At 40.7% G+C, this 21158-nt stretch overlaps 3 protein-coding genes across 3 annotated transcripts; 1 reads left to right on the top strand and 2 right to left on the bottom strand.

The window, feature by feature from the left end:
- Positions 1-985: 985 nt before the first annotated feature.
- ttc22 (tetratricopeptide repeat domain 22) lies at positions 986-9727 on the top strand. Its single transcript, XM_017698159.2, has 7 exons — positions 986-1584; positions 2370-2425; positions 3494-3609; positions 3907-4025; positions 5190-5351; positions 6303-6455; positions 7869-9727. The coding sequence occupies exons 1-7, from the start codon at positions 1021-1023 to the stop codon at positions 8394-8396; spliced, it is 1698 nt and encodes a 565-aa protein (XP_017553648.1). The 5' UTR covers positions 986-1020; the 3' UTR covers positions 8397-9727.
- Positions 9728-11035: 1308 nt separating this feature from the next.
- Positions 11036-15591, bottom strand: ttc4 (tetratricopeptide repeat domain 4). Its single transcript, XM_017697936.2, has 10 exons — positions 15162-15591; positions 14949-15066; positions 14591-14752; positions 14029-14106; positions 13789-13913; positions 12622-12708; positions 12288-12532; positions 11875-11959; positions 11664-11746; positions 11036-11558 (listed from the first exon to the last, which is right to left on the bottom strand). Exons 1-10 carry the CDS (start codon positions 15261-15263, stop codon positions 11456-11458), a joined length of 1188 nt encoding a protein of 395 aa, XP_017553425.1. The 5' UTR covers positions 15264-15591; the 3' UTR covers positions 11036-11455.
- A 1924-nt stretch (positions 15592-17515) lies between these two features.
- Positions 17516-20420, bottom strand: pars2 (prolyl-tRNA synthetase 2, mitochondrial). The gene is made up of 3 exons (XM_017697937.2): positions 20274-20420; positions 19244-19827; positions 17516-18581 (listed from the first exon to the last, which is right to left on the bottom strand). The coding sequence occupies exons 2-3, from the start codon at positions 19799-19801 to the stop codon at positions 17700-17702; spliced, it is 1440 nt and encodes a 479-aa protein (XP_017553426.1). The 5' UTR covers positions 19802-19827; positions 20274-20420; the 3' UTR covers positions 17516-17699.
- Between the last annotated feature and the right edge of the window lie 738 nt (positions 20421-21158).

The raw sequence follows: 21158 nt of genomic DNA, 5'->3' as shown, positions 1-21158 counted from the left end.
GCATGTTATTACCTGTGAATACATAAGTATAACTGTATACACATAATCTTTCCCTACCTCAAACAGTTCCCAAATCCTCAATTCAAATATTGAGCAATACCATACAAGTAAGTGGATTTTGTAGTAATGCTGGATAAGTGTGGAAAGATTTTCAACATTTCTACATGATTAAATTGTTAAGATGCAAACAAAGTCATTCAGATTGGGTTGATATGAAATTATTCAATTTAGAGAAACGAGCCAGAAAGAGCCAGAATTGTTCACAGTGATGGTGATAGAAACCACACACATGAAGACTTTGTCTCTTAAAGGTCCTTCACAGAAAGTTCATCCTTGAAGTGACTCCAGATACACTACTTGATTCATTGTTTCAGCTCAAAATATAAATATAACGTACATTTAGGATGGAGCGATACAGTGTTGCAAGGAACAATAGTCCCCAAAGAAAACTTACTTTTGCAGTTTTATCATTATTTCACCATCATCAACATTAGATATAAAACCTATGGAGACTGTAGGAAGGTTCACTGTTTTACATCAAATCACTCTGAATGACTTGGTTTACATCTTAACAATTGAATTATGAAGACATTTTGAAAAAGAGTTGTTTGTGCCTTTTTAAGAACATTCCATACAGTGGATCTACTTGGTTTTGTTTTTGCACTACATAGCCAACCAATCTGAATCATACCCTTAACCTGTTCTGATCTCTGGGCGCAGTCCATGATGGCAAAGCAGGTGTGTCAAGAAATGTGTACAAACAAGCATGATTGTTCACACCCCTCTTTCCCAAACCTGAACCTTTCCCAAATCCCCCATTCTCATTCAAGCAAGCTGACAGTCATTGTACAAGAAACAAGAAAGCACTTGCCAAACCACATGGTTCTTCACACATCCACCCCCTATCTTCACTCCTCCAAACCTGTATTTCCTGTCCCTCTTATGACACAATGACATTTTGAGTACACTTCCATGTCGTGGCGTTAGTATCTTCGTGCCTGTGAGAGTGAACAGGCAGCCATGGAAGAGGGCAGCACAGAGGAGGACATTGAGGAACTGATGGAAGGCCTGGCTTTCATCCCTGGACATTTTCATCTTCCGCTTCATCTGAATAAAGATCCTGAAGGACCAGAAACCCTTCGCCAACGTGACACCCAGTTAAAGCAGGAGAGCCTGCGTGCTGAGCTGGAGGCTGAGACTGGGAGACTGCAGTATGCTGTCCGAAACATGCTGGGCCTACTGGCCTATCATTTGGACAAGATGGACACCGCTGAGGAGGTTTTTCGAAGCATCTGCCAGGAAGACCCTGGAAATCTCAATGCGTGGGCCAACCTGGCCCATGTATATGAACGGCTCAGCCGTGAACAGGACGCGAGTGAGTGCTTAGAGCGGGTGGCCGCTCTCATGGACCCGGAGATGGGCAATGACCAGCCAGACTGCAGGGTTAGAGCAGCCCGGTGCTTGGCAGAACAGGCTTTTGCCCAGCCTCATGATGTGGAACTGGAGAAAGAAGAGCACCTTCAGGAGAGACTGACAACTGCACTGACCCTGTATAACCGTGCTCTCCACTACGGCGGAGAACTGGTGAGACTCCTTTACGATTAAAAAGCGTAATCCTCTGAGTAAAGCACTGTGCTTTTTGTGGTATACACTCTTAAAAAGAAAGATGCCTAGCAGGTTCTTGGAATGATTCCATAGAGGAACCACTTCCCTCAAGAAGCTTTCAGTTAATGGTTCTTCAAAGAACCAAAACTGTAAATAGTGGTTGGATAGTGTAGTGGTTAACACCTCTGCCTTCTACACTCTTGACTTGGGTTGAATCCCCACCTAGGCAAACACCCTACACTATACCAATAAGAGTCCTTGGGCAAGACTCCTAACACTGCCTTGGCCTACCTATGTAAAATGATCAAATTGTAAGTCGCTCTGTATAAGAGCGTCAGCCAAATGCCGTAAATGTAAATGTAAATGAGATGTGCAAGCATGAAGGTTTAAAGAACCACCATATAATGTTCTATACCAATTAAAGAGTTTACATAGAGTCATTTTCCAAGCCAACAACCATTTAGTTTCCAATACTGAATTTGCTTTTAATTTATTTTATCTTACATGGATAATGAAAGCTAAATATTTCTATATTATGAGCATATTATGATATATTATGAGCAAAAACCTATCAAGCACACAGGGAAGGTATAACTTAGTAAACCTAACAAATTATATCTATAAATGCAATGTAACAGAAGCTCAACAGTATTCACATACACACATCTATACATACTTAAATGCACAAGCACTCATAACTGCTTTTATACATTTATACCTAAAATGTAGTTCATGCATTTGCTTCTTTTGCTATTTTGTTACAGGTACCTGAAGAAGAAAAGAAGAACTGGTTCTTCAAAATGGCAACAATTTACATAAGGTCATCTACTTTACACTTTTATAGTCACTATTTAACCACAGGGGCATACAGTTGGCCAAATTTACAAATATCAGATCCAAAATAGTTGGGACAGTCTATAAAATTCTAATGAAAAAGATGTGATTTATAAATCTACTTTACAAATATATGAATGTATGCTCATTCTAAAACTGATGCCCGCAACGTTTCAAAAAAGTTGAGATGAGGCTATTCAAAAACCACCTTAAACATATGATGTGACTATGCTTGGGTATAAAAAACGTATCCAAGTTAGGTCTAGTGTTTAATGAGCAAGGATGGGTTGAGGCTCACCAAAAAAGAATGTGTCAGTGAATAATCCAGCAGTTTAAGAATGATGTTCGTCAAAGAGTGATCACACCATTTTTCTTATGTATTTCATCCTCTACAGTGCATAATATCATCAGAAGATTCAGGAAATCCTGAGAAATCTCTTATGTAAAAGGCAAAGCCAAAAATTGAATGCATGTGACATTTAATCCATTAGACAACACTGCATTAAAATCCAGCATGCTTCTGTGATGGCTATTACCACATGGGATTGGGAATACTTTAGCAATCTGTTGTCAATAAATACCATCCGTCACTGCATCCACAAATTAAAATGAATACTGCTGTGCACAGCGGAAGCCATAATTTAACAACGCCCAGAAATACTGCCAACTTCTCTGGGCTCAAGCTCATCTGAAATGGATTGATGCACAATGGAAACGTGTTGTGGTTAGACAAGTTAACCGTTCTCCAAGTGAAAGAATGAAGGAATCATCCAGATTTATACAAGTGTAAAGTTCAAAGGCTAGGGTCTGTCAAGGTATGGGGGTGCATTAGTGTCCATGGCATGGGCACCATTAATGCTGAGTAATATAAACATGTTTAAGAGACACATATGCTGCTTTCTAAACAATATCTTTTTTAGGTACTGTCCCAACGTGTTTGGAATCAAAGTTCACCTTAATAAGAGTTTTACAATAATAAGTAAACAGACACAAAACAGCTCCTCCTAATCTCTCAGACATGAGACATTATTGCAAAATCTACTTGCTTTTACAGATTATATGGTATTGTCAATGAATCAAAGGATTTGGAGTATACAAGGCTTGGGCACTACAACAAAGGCCTAAAACTGCTAGCAGAGACATTGAAATCAGAAACAACTCACCTCAAAGGTAAAAGCTGTCACTTTGTCATTTGTGTTTTGTCACATTCAGAAAAGAATTTACCATTATTTTGATCAGTTAGTGCTTTGTATTTGCTACAGTATTTGTGTGCCTTAGTACCTTGCGTCTTTTCACAGCCTATGTGATAATTGCTTCATGATGTCACACAGTTAAACAAAAGCAGGTGTCATAGACCTGTCTATCTGGTTTCTAATATCAGTTCACCCCACCTTCTTTCAGGGCATGTAAGTGATCACAAACATCTGTCAATGTCTTTACGCTGACTAAAACTGCCTCTGTACGTAGCGCTTGCTTGGTGTTACATTGGTCTCATGCTGGAGAGGCAAGAGGAGTTCCCTACAGTTCCAATGGCAATTCATGACTGCGGCCTGTCTGGATCGGACCCACTCTCATGCTACGGATTGGTACTGTATATCAGAAGATATATTTGGATAATTTATTGATAAGTAAATGTGGAGAACATCCTAGAGCAGTGTAAATGGGGGAGACCAGTGTGAACAGTTGAGTCAGGAGAACATTCTGAAACAATGTGAATCTGCAGAATGTTCTACAGCAAGGTGAATGGAGAGAACACTGTAGAACAGTGTGAATGGGGAGAACATCCTAGAACAGTGTGTATGGGGAGAACATTTTAGAGCAGTGAGAGTTCCGTACTCAGTTTCAGCTCCTAACTAAGTGTCAGTGTGTTCAAAGGGCATCTGCGTTGCAAACCATGTTAAGATGTTTCCAGAGCTTAACTGTTTTGCCTTAGGCCTGCATACAGTTTAACAGTTATGTTATATCGCTGCTGTCGGAACAAAACCTTGAATCTCCAGTTTTGTTTTTCAGTTTTTGACATAATTTGAAAGTGCATGTTACCCTTTACTTTGTGTGTCAATTGCATGATGAATGGACCAGAGGAAATGGCCAAGAATTACTTGGACAAATGTCTGATTCCATTGACTCACACTGAAAGTAAAGTATGTTTTTTCTTCTCCTGTAAAGTTATCATTTTGGAGAGGTTTTGTTGCAATAACAGCGATATGATCAATATTCAGTTCCAGTCTTGGGGTAGTTTAGTAATCCAGTACAAAAAAATCATTAGAAAAACAAACTACTTCTCTCAAAAACTGATTTACATTAGTGATTACGTCCTGGACAAAGTAATCTCAAAGTCACATTACTTTTACATTACTCTGTAAAACTCAATTAATTGGAAATTCCTATTTACCACCAGTAAAAGCAGTGCAAAAAATAGCTGCCTTGAAATAAAATCTGAAACACTGCAATGTAATTCTTGCAAAGCTAAATGAAAATTGAGTCTGGCCAGCGTAGACTCTTTTACAGCGTTGAGATCTCTATCAATCCATATTTTCTCAACAAGGTCAGATGCATTATGTGTAATTAATTGTCAGAGAGACAACAGGTGTCAGATGATTAGGTATTAGATTTAGACTGTAGTGTATTACAGTACTTTCTTTTAGGGGAAAAAAGTATATTATTATAACATGTCATAGTACCATGTAACCCCCAGTTCATTTAGGATGGACATTGTAAAACAGTAAAATCTTCCCTGTCTGTCCTTACAGGGTATCAAACTGGCTACAGATGATGCATTCACATTGAATCGGCTAGCCAGTGTGTTTTTTCAGTCAGGCAAGCATGAGATGGCAACGGGCATCTGTAACATGGCCCTGAATGTGCTGCCTGATGCAGAGCTCAACTGGCAAGCTTACTGCACCCGGGCAAAGGTAAGTAAAACCCTCAAACACTAGCCAGCCCATGAACAACCGTCTAGTTCAGTAGGATTTAATGTATATTTTTTTAAAATCATGATATTTTTTTTTTATTTATACTTTGGATTTGAGGTCTAATGTTCTATTTTAAGTGTAAAAAGTAGAAAGTCAGCTTTAATTCCAGGCTATTCACTGACTGCATAGGAATCACAGGCCCAAGAGTAATTGAGCAATGGCCTGTTCAGTTGTTTGTGGGCCAGCTGTTTCACTGCATTATTCAGTCATGCATGAGAGCGCTAACACCTGATTGAAGACTTGATTCCAGATACGGCATTTGCATGTGGGCTCTGTAGCTATTAACGTAAGGACTAAGAGAGAATAACAGTACAGCAGGCAATATTGAAGCTGAAAGATCAGAATGAATCAGACAGAGCCAGAGACAATAAGTGTGTGTGTCAGAATTAGGCGTGTCCAACTCAACTCTAATCCCCTGATCTGGTACATTGTTAAGAAACAATGTTAAGATATGTTTGAGTCACAGACTTAAAACAGTAATCCAGTGCAATACGCTTGCAGCCAAGTACGAAACACGACAATTTTGTTAAGATTAAGATGTATTTCATATTTATTAACATTGCCTTTCAACATTGACACAGTTTACTGCAATAATTTTCATTGTATAAAAAGTACATGGTCCACACTCTGCAGATCGAGAAACCTTATTGTACTGTAGATGCAAAATTTTTAATCTGAAGTCATAGTTTGAACTGAACATATTGTGCTAAAGTACTGAGCCAAAACAACAACAGTTGTACCCAGTTTTCATGGATGGAGGAAGGAAATGTCACTAAAAATAAAAAAGTAACTTTGATAAACTTTTACATTTAAACTGCTGCTCCAGTTACCTGACAAATCAAATGAGAGGTTATACTTGATGCTTAATTTGGTTTCCTGTACTGTCCCCAGCTTAAGGTCACAGCTTATGTGAAGGCCTTAGACAGAGCTAAGCAAAGACTGGATGGCATTCCTGACCGCCAAGACCTGAGAGAGGCCCGCACTGACCTTGAGCGAGTCCTGAGTGTAAGGCCCTGTCTGAGGACGCACCTGGAGATGGGGCAGGTGAGACAAAAGGAACAAAATAAATTAAAAAAACTTTGTAGATAAACACAAAAGCCCAGACACTGAACATCACTGCTTTGGGTTACCTGTTCTACTGATCATGTGTTGGACAAGAGGGCCAAAGCCCTGCAGAGATTGTTTTCCTTCTAATGCTGTTCATGAATTCTCAGAAAGGTCTTTGTTATCAGCAATTTAGCTACATACTGGGCTAACCTTCTGTAATGTCCTTCAGAATGTGGTTAGGACTTCAAATTTCACAAATTTTTGGTTTTGAATGTAGAGAAAAGCTGATTTTCAGGAGAGTTATGAAAGAACTAAAGTTTGGGTGGAGGATCAAGCCTTGAGCACCTCCTGTTTCCTATCTTAAAATTTCCATCTCTACAGTTGTTTCCTGTGATAAGGTTTTCACACCCAATTATCACCCCGTCTCCTCCCTGTTTCGCAGGCCTGTCTTTGTTCATCAATGGGGAGTCCCGCCTTCTAGCTCAAGTAGAAGCTGCCCAGAACTCCAGAACGAGTTCTTGAAGTTCTCTCCCCTCCTTAGCTCACACATCATATATTTCAATAATATGCTGAAGGCACAGTCAGAATTGGCAAAAAATATTGAAAATTACCCTCAGAACTGCATTACCCACTAAGAGCTCAGAAAACATGCACATTTATAGGAATGAATATTTGAATATGCTAGTCAGACTCTACGAGAAACAGGCTTTTCAGTGATATGGCACATTGTATGTATCAAGCTCAGCTTTATTAAACATTGTAACTTAGATACGAGAGGATGTAAATTAACTAAACACGCTGAAGTAAATATATTTCTGCTGAATTTTGGCATTTTTATGACTACAGTTCAAGAAAACATAGATGCAATTTTTCCAAAAATTTGATAAAAAGATTGACAGGACCAAAATTCAGCCAGTATAATCTGGCATAAAAATAAAGGCGTCAAATGCATGATGACTTGGAAGAACCGTATTTTTATTCCCTAAAGAACATTTCAATTGATGATTCTCTCAAAAAACATTTTTAGAAATGAGATTTTCATGCGAGTGTGAACATTTTTTTCTAAAAAAACAAACAAACAAACAATGTGAAGGTTGTAAGGGAAGTTATTAAAATGGTATACAACATTTACATTTCTTTTTTTTAAACATGATTCTTTGGTAAACCAAAAGTGGTTCTTCCCTCAAAGTACCTTTTGGTAGTTATTCTGTTATACTTACTTATATTACCCATCTGTTGCTGCACAATTTATCAGCCACCTTCTGCCCTGAACATCAACAGAAAGGGACAACTTTAGTACACCACTGACCAGATATTGGGTACTGGCCAGGCGTATGAGTGTAACAGGCGCAGCAGTGCTGCTGAACATTTTTAAACACATTGCCTACAGTCTCATTTCTCTTCCCTCAGGTCTATTACTACATGGGTGTGGATGCTCTGCAGGAGAGCATAATGGTGGACGAAATGGCGGTGAATCAGGCTTTGGTCAGCCTGGCCCAGGCTCTGCAGTGTCCACTGGGCTCCACTTTGCCAGAGCTACAGCTGTTGAGGGGTCGCTGCCTGCTGCTGAAGGGCGAGGAGCAGAACGCCATAGATTGCTTCAAACAGGCGCTTGAGCTGGAGCGGCCTGGTGGTCAGGACCTACGTGCATTGCCCTTATTGCTGCAGGCCCTGCTGACTGCCTTCTCTCAGAGCACAGGGGACGTGAGCTACATTATCGCTCAACTGGAGGAGTGCTTACAGAAGGCTGAGGAGAGACATGGCACCTGCCCGGTCCGGACAGAGCTCAAGCTGCTGTGCCGGACAAACACGGAGGAAGTGGCAGAACTGTCCAGGGAGCTGGTGAAGAGGGGCAAACTGGGCATTGTTAGGAGGCTGCTGCAGAGTGTACAACCTCAGGGTAAACACACAGTGTTGGGCAGGTCTCTGTCTGTGTGAGAGGAAGAGGAGTTGCAGGTTCCTCCCAGGGTGAAAATACCAACGCTGATATGGAGGCTGTAAGGGGACTTTCCTTAAGGATGCTGGATTAGAGTTCATTCACTTTTGGAACAATACTGACTTTAAATATGATGGCAATGAATGTACAGTAGAAGGGCTACTGACCTAGGGCTAAAAGTTATTGTGAAATATTAATGCTATAATGTATATAATATGATGCAATTAGAACTTTCTGAAATTGTGAAATAAAAAAGTTTCAAAGTAGCAGTTTATATTATTTGTCATGCTCAGATCCAGTTTCACACACTACAGTAATGCAATTCCCTTCACTGGTCTCAGCAGCCCCAACAGAGTTCTAGAAAACTCTTGGAAGTAAAAACCTGTTTTTTTTGTTTAAACTGAAGGGCTTAGTACTTATGTTCTTAACTAGAAGTAGGCTGGTCAGCTCTTTTTTCATACATTCATTTTCCAAGCCGCTTCTCCCTTAGGGTCGCGGACGCTGGTCAGCTAACAGGCTAAAAGACAGCCAACAGCCTAGCTAAACAACTTCAACATAAAACGCCACAGACTTGAATTAAAGGGGAACCCCACTGAATTTGCAAAATTACTTAATCATTCAACCATTTAGATTTAAACAAAATCATTCAGAGTGGTTTGTTGTGCACCTTTCTAGGGACATTTACAGAGTCTGAATTGTACTTGGAAGACGTCTGTATGTCTACACTACAAATATCACCATTTTATCTAATATCCATAATAACCAGTGACCTTACCTGTGTCTTATAAGGTTTTATATGTCACGCTGGTAATGGTAAAACAGTGCTAATTTGGAAAGAAGATTTTTATTTTTGGGGGGTGCTATTTTTTCCTTACAATGCTTTGTGGGTATCTCTCTGCCCTGCACGCGTTGCGTCACTCAGCATCAGCAAAACTCAGAGCTTATGTGAGTAACGTGACTAATCAGAAAAGCTGCTGTGGATCACACTCGCATGTCACTGTCCCACCCCATAAAGTTGTGAGCAGAGTAGCAAGTAGTTTGTTGTTAACACCGTCAATTTTCATTCGCCCTGGGTTCTTCTGCGCCTTCAGTCTGAGCGTCTGTCCATCTTTCTCTTGTTTGCTCTTTCTTCTTCAAGCCGCTGCAAGTTATTTGTATCTTCTGGTTCAAATCGATTAGGCTCCACAAAAGTTTGGAGCCAGACCTTATCGAAGTCCTCCACACACTTTAACATCTTCCAAAAATAAGGCAAGAAAACTGTATTATAATTGTGATTTCGTGATCAATATTGTTTTCAATTCAAGTAGACAGTAAACAGTCGTACTGATAAATACTTTTTGTACTGTTCTTGGTTGATTGATTGGTGAATAACTGCCTTACAGAACTTTTTTTTTTAACCTTTTTGCTTTCTGTAGTTCCAGTGTTGCTTGCTGTTGTTATGCAGTCAGTGTGAGGAACCTGAGCATGTATCTTTTTTCTGTGTAAATTTTAAATATTTGCATTACTCGGTATTTGAAATGTAAGCAAAGTCAGAGTGGTTTAATGTGAAATGGTTCATTGTAAAGAAATTTAGACTCATTTATTTACAGTGGTGGTGATAGGAACCAGGGGTCCATATATTTGTGTCAACACAAATATAGCCATTTCATTTACCCTCTACAACCACCAATGAACCTACATTTCTGAGTTTTTATATGTAATGCTGATGGCAAAATAGGCATAAATCTGACTTCTTTGTGGACTATTTTTTCTTACAACACCCTGCATGTATCCCTCTACCATGGATTAGAATACATTTTAAGCTAAAACTATCATAAAACAATGTGTCGGACAGCAGGCAGCATATATCTAACCACTTCACGTAATAACTTTCTGTGAGGGAGCATTTAAACACTTCAGACATTTGGTTCCTATCACCGCCACAATGGATCATTTTGACTCAAAAGCATTTCACACCAAACCAATCTGAATGACTTAGAACGTTCAGAACTCAACCATTTAATGAATGTAGAATTTTTTAAAAATTGGTGGAGTTAACCTTTAACTAGTTAACCTTTAAGGGACTCACACTAGCTGGAAACTGGAAAACACAGAGATCACAGGTCAGCTACATTTTTCATTTAGGCAATGAACTATCCCTAAACACACACACAGACACACACACACACACACACACACACACACACACACACACACACCCACACCTTCTAAGCCGCTTCCCCTTCTGGGCTCACGGGGGTGCTGGAGCCTATTCCAGCTGTCATCAGGCGGAATGCAGGACACACCCTGGATAGGTCGCCAATCCATCGTAGGACAGACAGACAGACACACACAGGGGCAATTTAGAATGTCCAACTGGCCTGACTGCATGTCTTTGGACTGTGGAAGGAAACCGGAGTACCTGGAAGTACCCGGAGGAAACCCATGCTGACACGGGGAGAACATGCAAACTCCACACAGAGAGGACCCGCCCGGCAGGGAAATCGAACCGGCCTCATCCCTAAACATTGATACCAAAAAAAAAAAAAAAACATCTAAAATGTCTTGAGACAGGTCAACATAACTATTCTCTTAACACTCAAGTAGTGCGCTCACTTTAAGCAGCATTGATGAACATAAGGTGAAGAAACAATAAAATAAAAACTTTTGAGGGTTGTTTATTAAAAAAAAAGTGCAATTCATTTGCAACGTCTTTTTAAAGGCATTTATATAAATGATGGTTTAGTATAACCATTATTTTTAATGTACTTTACAACTTGCTCCATGAGTCAGTTTTGCCTCTCTCAAAGGTTCATGTCTTTTGATCTATAGGTTTTGTTTGGAATCTCACAGACCACACTGGAAAAGAAACTTGGAGCAAAACTACAAGAAACAGTTATGATCTCAGCCTGGTTATACGGTTTTATGCCACGTCAGTGTCCTTGAAAAGATCGTCTTACCCACTGTTTCCGTTATTAAAACATTTTCAGCTTAGTGAATTCATGAGCAGCCACTTATTCAGCACATACAGCAAACTCTAGTTTGAGAGCTTGGTATAGGTACAGTGGCCTTCCACCAGCCTTCATTTCAGTCTTTGGACTTTCTTTCCTGATAAAAACTGCTTACAGAATGGAGACTCTTTTACCAGCACGATAAAGCTGGGTGTTCCTGCCTTAACAGAGCACCTAGAGAAAGAAGAATATTATCAATCAAATAGTCCCATTCATAGAGCTTTCTGCAAAAGTCAAATCAATGAATCTACAGGAAAAAAAAGAAAATACAGTCAATACCCTGGGTGCTGAAGGATGCTAAGAAGAGACTTCTCCAAATCTACCTCATAAACATGTCCTTTCTCATGGTCTTCAAAAAACAGCTGTAATGACAAAAAAATAAATGAGCATGTAGACAAGAACATCATTCAAGTATTAACACAAAGTCAAAGTAAGAACCATGTTCATACTGGAAACATATGTCTGGCTTCAATAGGACATCGAGACTAACCTGAAGATTCTGTGGATAATATTTTCTATCTGTGTCCCAGGGAGGAAGTTCTTCTCCGAACATGACCACCAAGTGATCTATGAAGCTGAACAACAGGTAAAAGACGTGAACTCAAGAAAGTAAGCAACCACCAATTTGTCATTTTAGGCAGTAAAAGATTTTTAACTGACAAATAAATGTAATAATGTAAACAAAAACAAAAATTCAGATTTTATGCCCCATTATTTACGTTCATCGCTCTTTGAAAGAGGAACCCCAAAAATTCAAGTAATCGATAAAATAGACCAACTGATTTCTGAAGTCATGTTTGTTGCAGCTACTATTTTCAATAAAATGAATTCATCAAAATGATACAGAATAAAGAGGATTAAAGGCCATGAACGCTGAATACTGCTGTGAAATAAATTACATACCTGGAATTTTCACAGAAGGCTGAGATAAAGTCAGTCTGTCTGTACTCAGGGTACAAAAACAGCACTGGCCAATGGAGCACACCCTGCTCGTCCAAATACACCTGTGCTCCTGTGGCCTCCTGCGTGCTCAGCCCGTCCAGATGCAGCTCTGCCATTGCTGCTGCAGATACATCAGCTCCATCATCCTCGCTATCAGAGCCTCTGCGCTGAGGCTGCTCAGGTTTCAGAAGCCTGATGCCACGCTCCTGCTCCAAACAGCATCTGGATCAGTTTGACTTACTGGGAGGCACTATAAATGTGTGAGGTATAAAGTAACACAAGCCTTGACACTTACTTTAATAGCAGCTAACAATACAGCTCTCTCATTCCGCTCCTTTTTCTCTTTAGCTTTAGCCTTCCTGGCATCTCTGTCTGCTGCCCTCTACGGCACAGAAAAAGCACAAACACAGGGGTTTTACTGAACAAGTGTGCCATAAAATGAAAGGGTGCAACAATTTCAAACAACACAATATCAATAATATCAGACAATCTGACAAAATTACTGAACTGTGAAATTGTACCCCTGCTTTCCTGCAAGCACTCTTTACTGTCTTTCATGAAATCCACTGTAAATAAACCAAAATAGGCAATTGGTTCAATCCAATCAGAGTAAAGAGGAAGAGGGAGGGACTTATGCTATACTTTTTTTTTTTTTTAATCATCCTTATCCTATCCATAGGAGCCGGTGCGGGCGCAGGTTTTCATTTCAAATAAGAAGAGCACACCTGATTTCACTCTTTTAAGTAGTTGCTCTCAGTCTTAAAACTGAGCATGTGTGCTCCTGCTTTGTTGCAATAAAAAACTGCAGCCACACAGGCCCTTAGCGGATGAGATTGGACACCCTGCTATGCACAAAACCACAAATGACAGGGTCATTATAAAATGGTTATAAAATGGTTATAAATTCTAGGAGGTATGATTTTGAAGCTTTTTAAAGGGGCAGCATGACAGGTGCTAAAAATAATTCTATTTGTGATCCTTTACATTTGTGAACCAAACCAACCTGTGCAGTATAGTCAGAGCTCTTCAGTATCAAACACTTAACAAATTAAAAAAAAGAAAAAAAAAACATTGCAACTATCAAATTTAAACTGAAAATCAGATTAAACTTGATATGTTCACCACTAGCTAACTTGTGATTTGTGTTTGACAGGCAGGGATTTTGTAACTAAAATATACTGTATGCACAGTACAAAATATATACCGTACAAATATACATCACTGTCAAGACAGGACCTTGTATCAGCAAGTCATGACCACTCATCATTATATGTTCACATTACCAGGCTGCTAGTGATCCCAAGCAATATAAAGAATAACAAAACAGGAAAATATGGAATTAGTGGATTTACATGGAGTTTGATGGCAAAATATACTGTATAAAATATGTGTGTTAGTCAGTATTATTTTATTTTATGTACTGTGCTGGAATATGGTTTATAGTTCTGTAACTACAGCCTACCTTCTGTTTGTCTGCTGTGGCTCTGAGCTCCTGCAGTTTCTTCTCAGTGGGCAAAATCCTGAGACCTTCATCACACCACTGCAACGCAACTGCATAATTGCGTAATTCCATACAGCACTGGGCCCCTATACAGATGTTTACATATTTACAGGTTATATAAAGAACGACTACCAATACATACTGCACATGTACAGAGCTAAACGAAATCATCAACTGTCTGGATAATATGGTGTCATTCACCTCTTATGATGGCTTTAATATGATCTGGTTTCAGTTTCTTTGCAGCAGTCGCATCATTCAGAGCAGATCGCATATTTCCTGTGGAACAATAAGGAAACGTTTGGCTGTACAAACAATTTATCTAACAAGTAGTTTCACAGCACTTCTTTTGTGACCACTGTAGTGCTCAACTTTGTCCACAGAATCAACTTTCAATTAATATATAAGTTAAGTGATACTTTTTTAATCCCACAAACGGGGAAATTCCACCTCCTCATTTAACCCATCCGTGAAGTGAAACACCACATACACACTAGTGAATACACACACACTAGGGGGCAGTGAGCACACTTGCCCAGAGTGGTGGGCAGCCCTATCCACGGCGCCCGGGGAGCAATAGGGGGGTTAGGTGTCTTGCTCAAGGACACCTCAGTCATGGACTGTCGGCCCTGGGGATCAAACCAGCAACCTTCCAGTCACAGGGCCAGTTCCCTAACCTCCAGCCCACGACTGCCCCCTTCATATATTACCCATCCCAAAAAACATTGGCTTTAAAGAGCCACAGGTGAGATTCTGTTCTTACCTAGATGGAAATGGGTTGCAGCACGATTAGTGTAAAGGATGGCATTCAGATCAGAGTCTGAACAGTTCTTTTTGAGGCCCGCTGTGTAAGCCACTATTGCTTTCTTATAGTTCTTTTCCTTGAAATACTCATTGCCTTCATCCTTTAGACTCTTTGCTTGCTCTGTTAAAAAAAGAGACAGTATTGGTTCAGCAGAGTTAATTAAATTATGTCTTACAGCAAGTACAACTAGTTAAGTAGCACTCACATTCACTGTACATAACTTGTTAGCCCCCATTCAGGACCCCCAAAAGAACTCTGCTCAGCATGTTTTGTCGATTATTCCCAACGCTGCAGTGAGTGTATATGCATGTGATACCTTCTGGTGGCCTGTCATCATCATGTATAATGGACTGAATGCAGGCAAGCTCAGGGTGCTTCACTGGGTCTATCTGCTCTGGAGCTGACTTCATAAACATGGGCACTTTGTCAAACTCCTGTAATACAACACAGTGACACTGTAATGTCAGTATATGAACTAGAACCTTTTCTTGTCAAGGAAAGGGACTGCGATAAAAGGGTCACGTCTTACCTCCTCCCAGTTGCTTTCGGTAAATGCATTTTTGTATTTCTGTGTTTTGAATTTCTCCATAAACTCGTCCATGCCATCGTCGCTGTCATCCGCCTGAGCCATTGCTTCGCCTGTTACAGTGCAGTCTATGAGAAGATGCTCCGCTTTGTCACTACAGAGCTTATTTTATTCCTTAAGCTCGGGACAGAAAGCGCGGACTAATTACACTCGACAGATCAGAACACTTTAAGGTTAAAAGCAAATGTGTGCGCCACACTACAAATATTTACTGCTGTAAACACGTGCCCATGTTACTCTAACGCGTCGATTAAGCGGCTCTTCGAAACAGAGCTCTCTACCTCCCCGCCTGGTCTGGAGCAGAGTGGATACAATGGAAGTAATGTAGAGAAGAAACTTTGTCTTTGTCTGGAAGGCAGCTGTCTTGATGCCTTACTGTCTGTGCTGTCTCATAAGTTAGGGACTTAGAAGGTCGCGCTATGATGAAGACAACTGAAGGCAAGGACACGTCAGAGAGGAGTATTACCACTCTGCAATGTCTTCCAGTTTCCTCAAACGCTAGAGGGCGCTCCCGAGTGATTCGAAAATGAATGGGTTGATATGGAGCATTTGAGCACAATAAGTTTATAAGTGCTTAAACATTTTTAGTGTAAAAGAATAGAATAATTTCCTGAACAGTGAATATCATCAAACATTTTAACGGCGCTGTTATATTTTAAGAGCTTTTAAACTCGAGTTATGAGTTTAAAACGGCGCCTCATGTATGTGGGATAACGCGACCTGATGCTTCTAGCAACATGTAAAAATGTAGCTAACCTAAACATCTGGCGAGTCTGATCGATCTGGGCTTTTTAATACAGCAAAGAAAAAGCAGTATTCTCCAGACCTCTATTCTTTCTTTTTCGTGTGGTTGACGGATTTACATCTGCTTTATACCACCTTCCTATGAGCACCCGAAGGCATGTCAAACAATACAAATAGAAAACACATAAGAAGAGTCAGTGAGCGCGAACAGCCAATGAGCTGCTCCGCTCGCCCGTCAATCATCACGCTCTAGCACTAAAGCCCGCCTCCTGCTGCCCCAAACCCGTCTGCTGTCGAGAAAATTGAAACATACAGGTGGGTTTTCTTTGTTTTTTAGTGAAATACATCCGTCTACTTTCGAAGATTAAATAAACGTTCTGGGCGAGTGATTAGAAACTATTTAACTCAACGTTTTTAGCCGTTGAGCTCCATTTACTCCCATTCATCGAGGAATCCCTCGCGGGCGCCCTCTGCTGGTTGACCGTCCTGTTTCTGTTATACCAGGGGAATAGGGAGCAGCCAGGCTCCTCATAAACCGGCTCTGGATACATCATGTCATTGCCAAGATACCGACAGCTCACTGCTAACTGTTAGCGTTAGCATCTTTCACGTAGAAAAAAGGTCTTTTAAGAAAGCTAACCTAGCATATTGACATTTCTCAAACCCGAATAAGCATTGTATTTGTGCACGAACCAGTCTCTCTCCTCCACTGTGTCAGTGCTTTTTTCTGGTATTTTGTCCCCTAACCGCATCGGAACTCATTCAGAGGATTATGGGAAATGTACGCAGCGAATGATCCATCCACACTGCTTTCTGGAGTTTCCTGCCTCAGAATACAGCCCGAGGGGGCAGCATGTACAGAAGATTTATGCTGCGTTTGTAATAAACAGGGAAACGGTAGTTTTCCCCTCTTGTAAACTGCGATCAAACGACCAACAAAGTCGGGTTTAAAGCGGGTAAACTCGGGTTTCTACGCGACCTGATGCTTCTAGCAACATGTAAAAATGTAGCTAACCTAAACATCTGGCGAGTCTGATCGATCTGGGCTTTTTAATACAGCAAAGAAAAAGCAGTATTCTCCAGACCTCTATTCTTTCTTTTTCGTGTGGTTGACGGATTTACATCTGCTTTATACCACCTTCCTATGAGCACCCGAAGGCATGTCAAACAATACAAATAGAAAACACATAAGAAGATTAAATATACATGTTAAAATCAATGACTCTAATCCACATAAAAAACTACAGAGAAATCTTTACCTGTAAAAACAGACCGGTGTCATCTGAACATTGTGCTGATCTGGAGCCAACAATCTCATATCATTTTGAATATCAGTCAAATATGAATCTGTCCCATGTTGATTTCTTGGGAAAAAATAATTCATATTCATTTTGATATAACTTTGCACAGCCTTGCCATATGTATTTCTATATGTATATGTAAAATATTCATTCTGAATCTTAATACTTCCTCAGTGGAGAGTGGTGAGAGAGCTGGAAAACTGAAGTCTGAGCAGTGCAGGTGGAAAACAGAAGCTATTTAAACTTCCACAGTTAGAAACAGAACATATTTATTAAAAGTTTATCAATCCAGATAACATCTCCATAATCAGTACACACAATCACCAGTATGTGCATAAACATCCCTTTGAAATATTACTTACCCCATTTTAATTGACAGCACACATACAGACTGTACGTTTTCATGAAAGTAACACTGTATTTCAGTTTAGGTACATCATATTGTCTCTGCTCCACTTAAGAGGTCCAGTAGGCCATCTTTGCTGAGAAACACAGTATCCCCACTTTGCTGACACACTACCTCAAACACTGGCTGCTCCTCCATGGCCTTCTGTCCTACCACCACAACATAAGGGTAGCCTAGCCTATTAGCGTCCTTCAGCCGCTTCCCAATGGTGAGCTGAGTCCTATCATCCAGGACCACCTCTCCTTTTAGATTTAGTAAACTGTTTCCTAAGCTCTGGACAAGTTCCTCAGCAAGGTGCATAGCTTCATTGGCCTTGCTGCCCTTTTTAGGAGGCAGGATGCAAACCTGATAAGGAGCGAGCAGCCTAGGCCAACGAATAGAATCTTCAGAGGACAGCACCTCAATGGAGGCAGCGAGGATTCGGGTAACGCCAAGGCCGAAACAGCCCATCTCTGCCACTGCAGGCTTGTTCTGAGCACTGGTAAATGTGGCATTAAACACTTGGGAATATTTTGTTCCAAGGTAGAAAGTATGTCCTACTTCAATGCCTTTTGACTCCACCAGAGGCGCTGTGTGGCATTGAGGGCAGTCAGCTTGTCCTGGTTCTACTGTTTCAAAGTTTGCAGAGAAGCCACAATTCCCACACATAAGCAAACGGTCTTCTCCTACATCAGCTGGCAGATGAAACTCATGAGAAAGCGTTCCTCCAATGTTGCCGGTGTCAGCCTGCACCTGTACCCACTTCAGACCAAGCCGGTCCAAAAGGCGGCCATAAGCGTGGCACACAGACTGATATGTGTGAAGAGCAGCCTCTTCGCTAATGTCAAACGAGTACATGTCTTTCATGTAGAATTCCCGGCCCCGCAGCAACCCAAACTTTGGCTTCTGCTCATCACGAAACTTTCGGGTGACCTACAAATCAAAGCCATATACAACATTCAGACAGCATTAAAACAATAACAATGACAAGCTCTAGCACAGCAAATTAAGCTATTTTAAAGGGGCATTCTGGCCTTAAACTAGATTTTAATGTTATTTGTTGTTTAACACTGTATTCTGTAGTACAGCATTGTATCCTTCAACATTGTTACAGAATTTACAATTCTATATTGTTTTATTCATCAATATTTCTCTACTACATCACACAGCATGCACTACTCAAATACATCTACTGCTACTGAATCCAAGACAAGGTTTGTGCCATTTCAGTTTTAGCTTGCTGTGCTCCTCATGTGATGAGTCATTTCTGTCATTTGGGGAATCCCTTCTCTCCTTCACAATGATGATTTGTATCTTTGTATTTGTACTTTCTGTATTCACCGGCAAACTAAATTTTTCAAAACAGAGTGCCCCCAAATCCCCCTCAAAGCAGTTGTAACTTTTGAAAGGTTTGGCCCACCTTCAACCTACATATTCATACAATTTTGTCAAAATAATGTCTTTCTTGTTAAATAAATAGCTTTAAATACAATTTTCTTAAATAGCCTTAAACTTTTCTTCCAACTACTTTATATGAATTGTTCATAGAACATACGATCATGCAGACCAAGAAACTGCCCAGCCATTTTGAATACCTGGTAAAGAAGTAGTGGAAGTTGTCTGTAGGACAGGGTACTCTGCGAAGCCAACAGTTCTGTGACCGCCTCCTCATGTGTCGGGCCGAGGCAGTAGTCAATATCATGTCGATCTCGCAGTCTGAACATCTCCTTACCCATGAGCTCCCAGCGTCCACTACGCTTCCACAGCTCCGCCCCACACAGCGCTGGCATGTCCACTTTCTGCCCTCCAATGGCCTGCATCTCTTCATCAATAAGCCTCACCAGCTTCTCCATGGAACGCAGGGCAGCAGGGAGATAGTAGAAGCAGCCTGGGTTGGAAGGGTGAATGAGGCCAGCCTGGAGCATCAGTCTCTGACTGCGACATGTCATGTCCCCTCCTTCCTGGCCTTCTCGAAGGTTTGAGGGTTGGAAGAGACGGGACACCAATGGTGTAGGAGCAACTGGCTTGGCGAGCGCATGGACTGAGTGAGAAGGCTGTGGTGTGCAGTGGTGGTTTCTTCTACATGCCCTGCTCAAGGTTCTAGGCAGCAAGGGGCATAGTTTGTGGTGGCAGAGATGCATCAGCACCTCCATTGTAGATTCTTCAGCTCTGGAAAACTCTTAAAGGGGAAAAATGACTAATATTATAATATAGAAATACAGTCCAATACAACCAGCAGAGCTGAGTTTCAGTTCGTTGTAAGGTGCTATAAGGTCTAACATTCACATTCACCTGCAATAATAAATAGAGATGGCACGATAACTTTTTCTTTTTTCCCGATATGAGCTCTGATATCAAAACCCTCAGTAACAGGCGATACCGATACTGATCTGGCGTTGTTCATACACCGCCTCTGCGAGAGATTTTAACTGTACTGGTCAAGGTCAGCAAAAGAGGGTGTGCGGATATAAATGTGAATGACAGTGTTACAGGAAAGCTCAGTCAGACAGAGAGAAGAATGACTGTGTGTGGTGGAGCTGATTCAGTCAGCCACACTTAGCGCCGGGCTCTCCGCGTAGTTTACAAGTAAACACAAGCACAGGAAGCTCAACAACAACAACGTACCGTGTAGGAAACAATTAGGTAGCTCTTATTCATCTGCACAGACCTGGACTCCTCAGACACAAAGCCCTAGCGTTACATGTGCACAGACAGACAGACAGACAGACAGCGCGGAGAAACGAACACACATGACAGCGAAAGACAGTCTTCCTCAGGGGAACAGCGCACTGGAGTACATTTAACTCCCACGATTCATCCTGCCACCTAGCGGCCGGGAGTGTGAACCTGAGCACATTCATTCACGATTCATTCATTTATAGCTGAGGGTTTTATATATATATATATATATATATATATATATATATATATATATATGTGTGTGTGTGTAAAACCCGGCCTCTTAAAACGCATCACCCACTTTAAATGTAAGCGACTTACTTGGCCCCCCGAGAGAATTTGTTAAAGATATATTCACATATTCAACTAGATACCAAGAAATAGCACATCTAATATCCACATATCACTACTGATACCTTTAAAAAGGGGGATATTCTTTATGATTCCTGAAAGAATACTGAAATGCACTTTAAAACCTAGATTTGAAAACTTTTGCGTTAGTATAAGTTCAACTCACACACAAACTGTCTGTTTAGAGAAATAACTCCACTGTGCTGCACTTCTAGTCCAAGACAGGCACAGATGAATGAGCAAAGGCAGGATTCAAGGGAGATCTCATGTGCAAGGTGGCGTCAAAAACATCAAAAATCACCCCCTTGGAAAACTATGCCCTTTGGAGGATCGTCATTGTATGACTTCACTTCAGATGTACGCTATCTTATAATATGTAAAATCTTATTTAAATGAATATTTCACTTCTAAAATGTATTACACTCGTGTCATTTCTTATTTCTGTACTGCGTACATTTCTGTCTAAATATCAGACCTTTA

The sequence above is a fragment of the Pygocentrus nattereri genome, chromosome 26 (genome assembly GCF_015220715.1).
Source record: "Pygocentrus nattereri isolate fPygNat1 chromosome 26, fPygNat1.pri, whole genome shotgun sequence".
Taxonomy (NCBI): Eukaryota; Metazoa; Chordata; class Actinopteri; order Characiformes; family Serrasalmidae; genus Pygocentrus; species Pygocentrus nattereri.
This window is presented reverse-complemented; position numbering and strand designations above follow the sequence as displayed.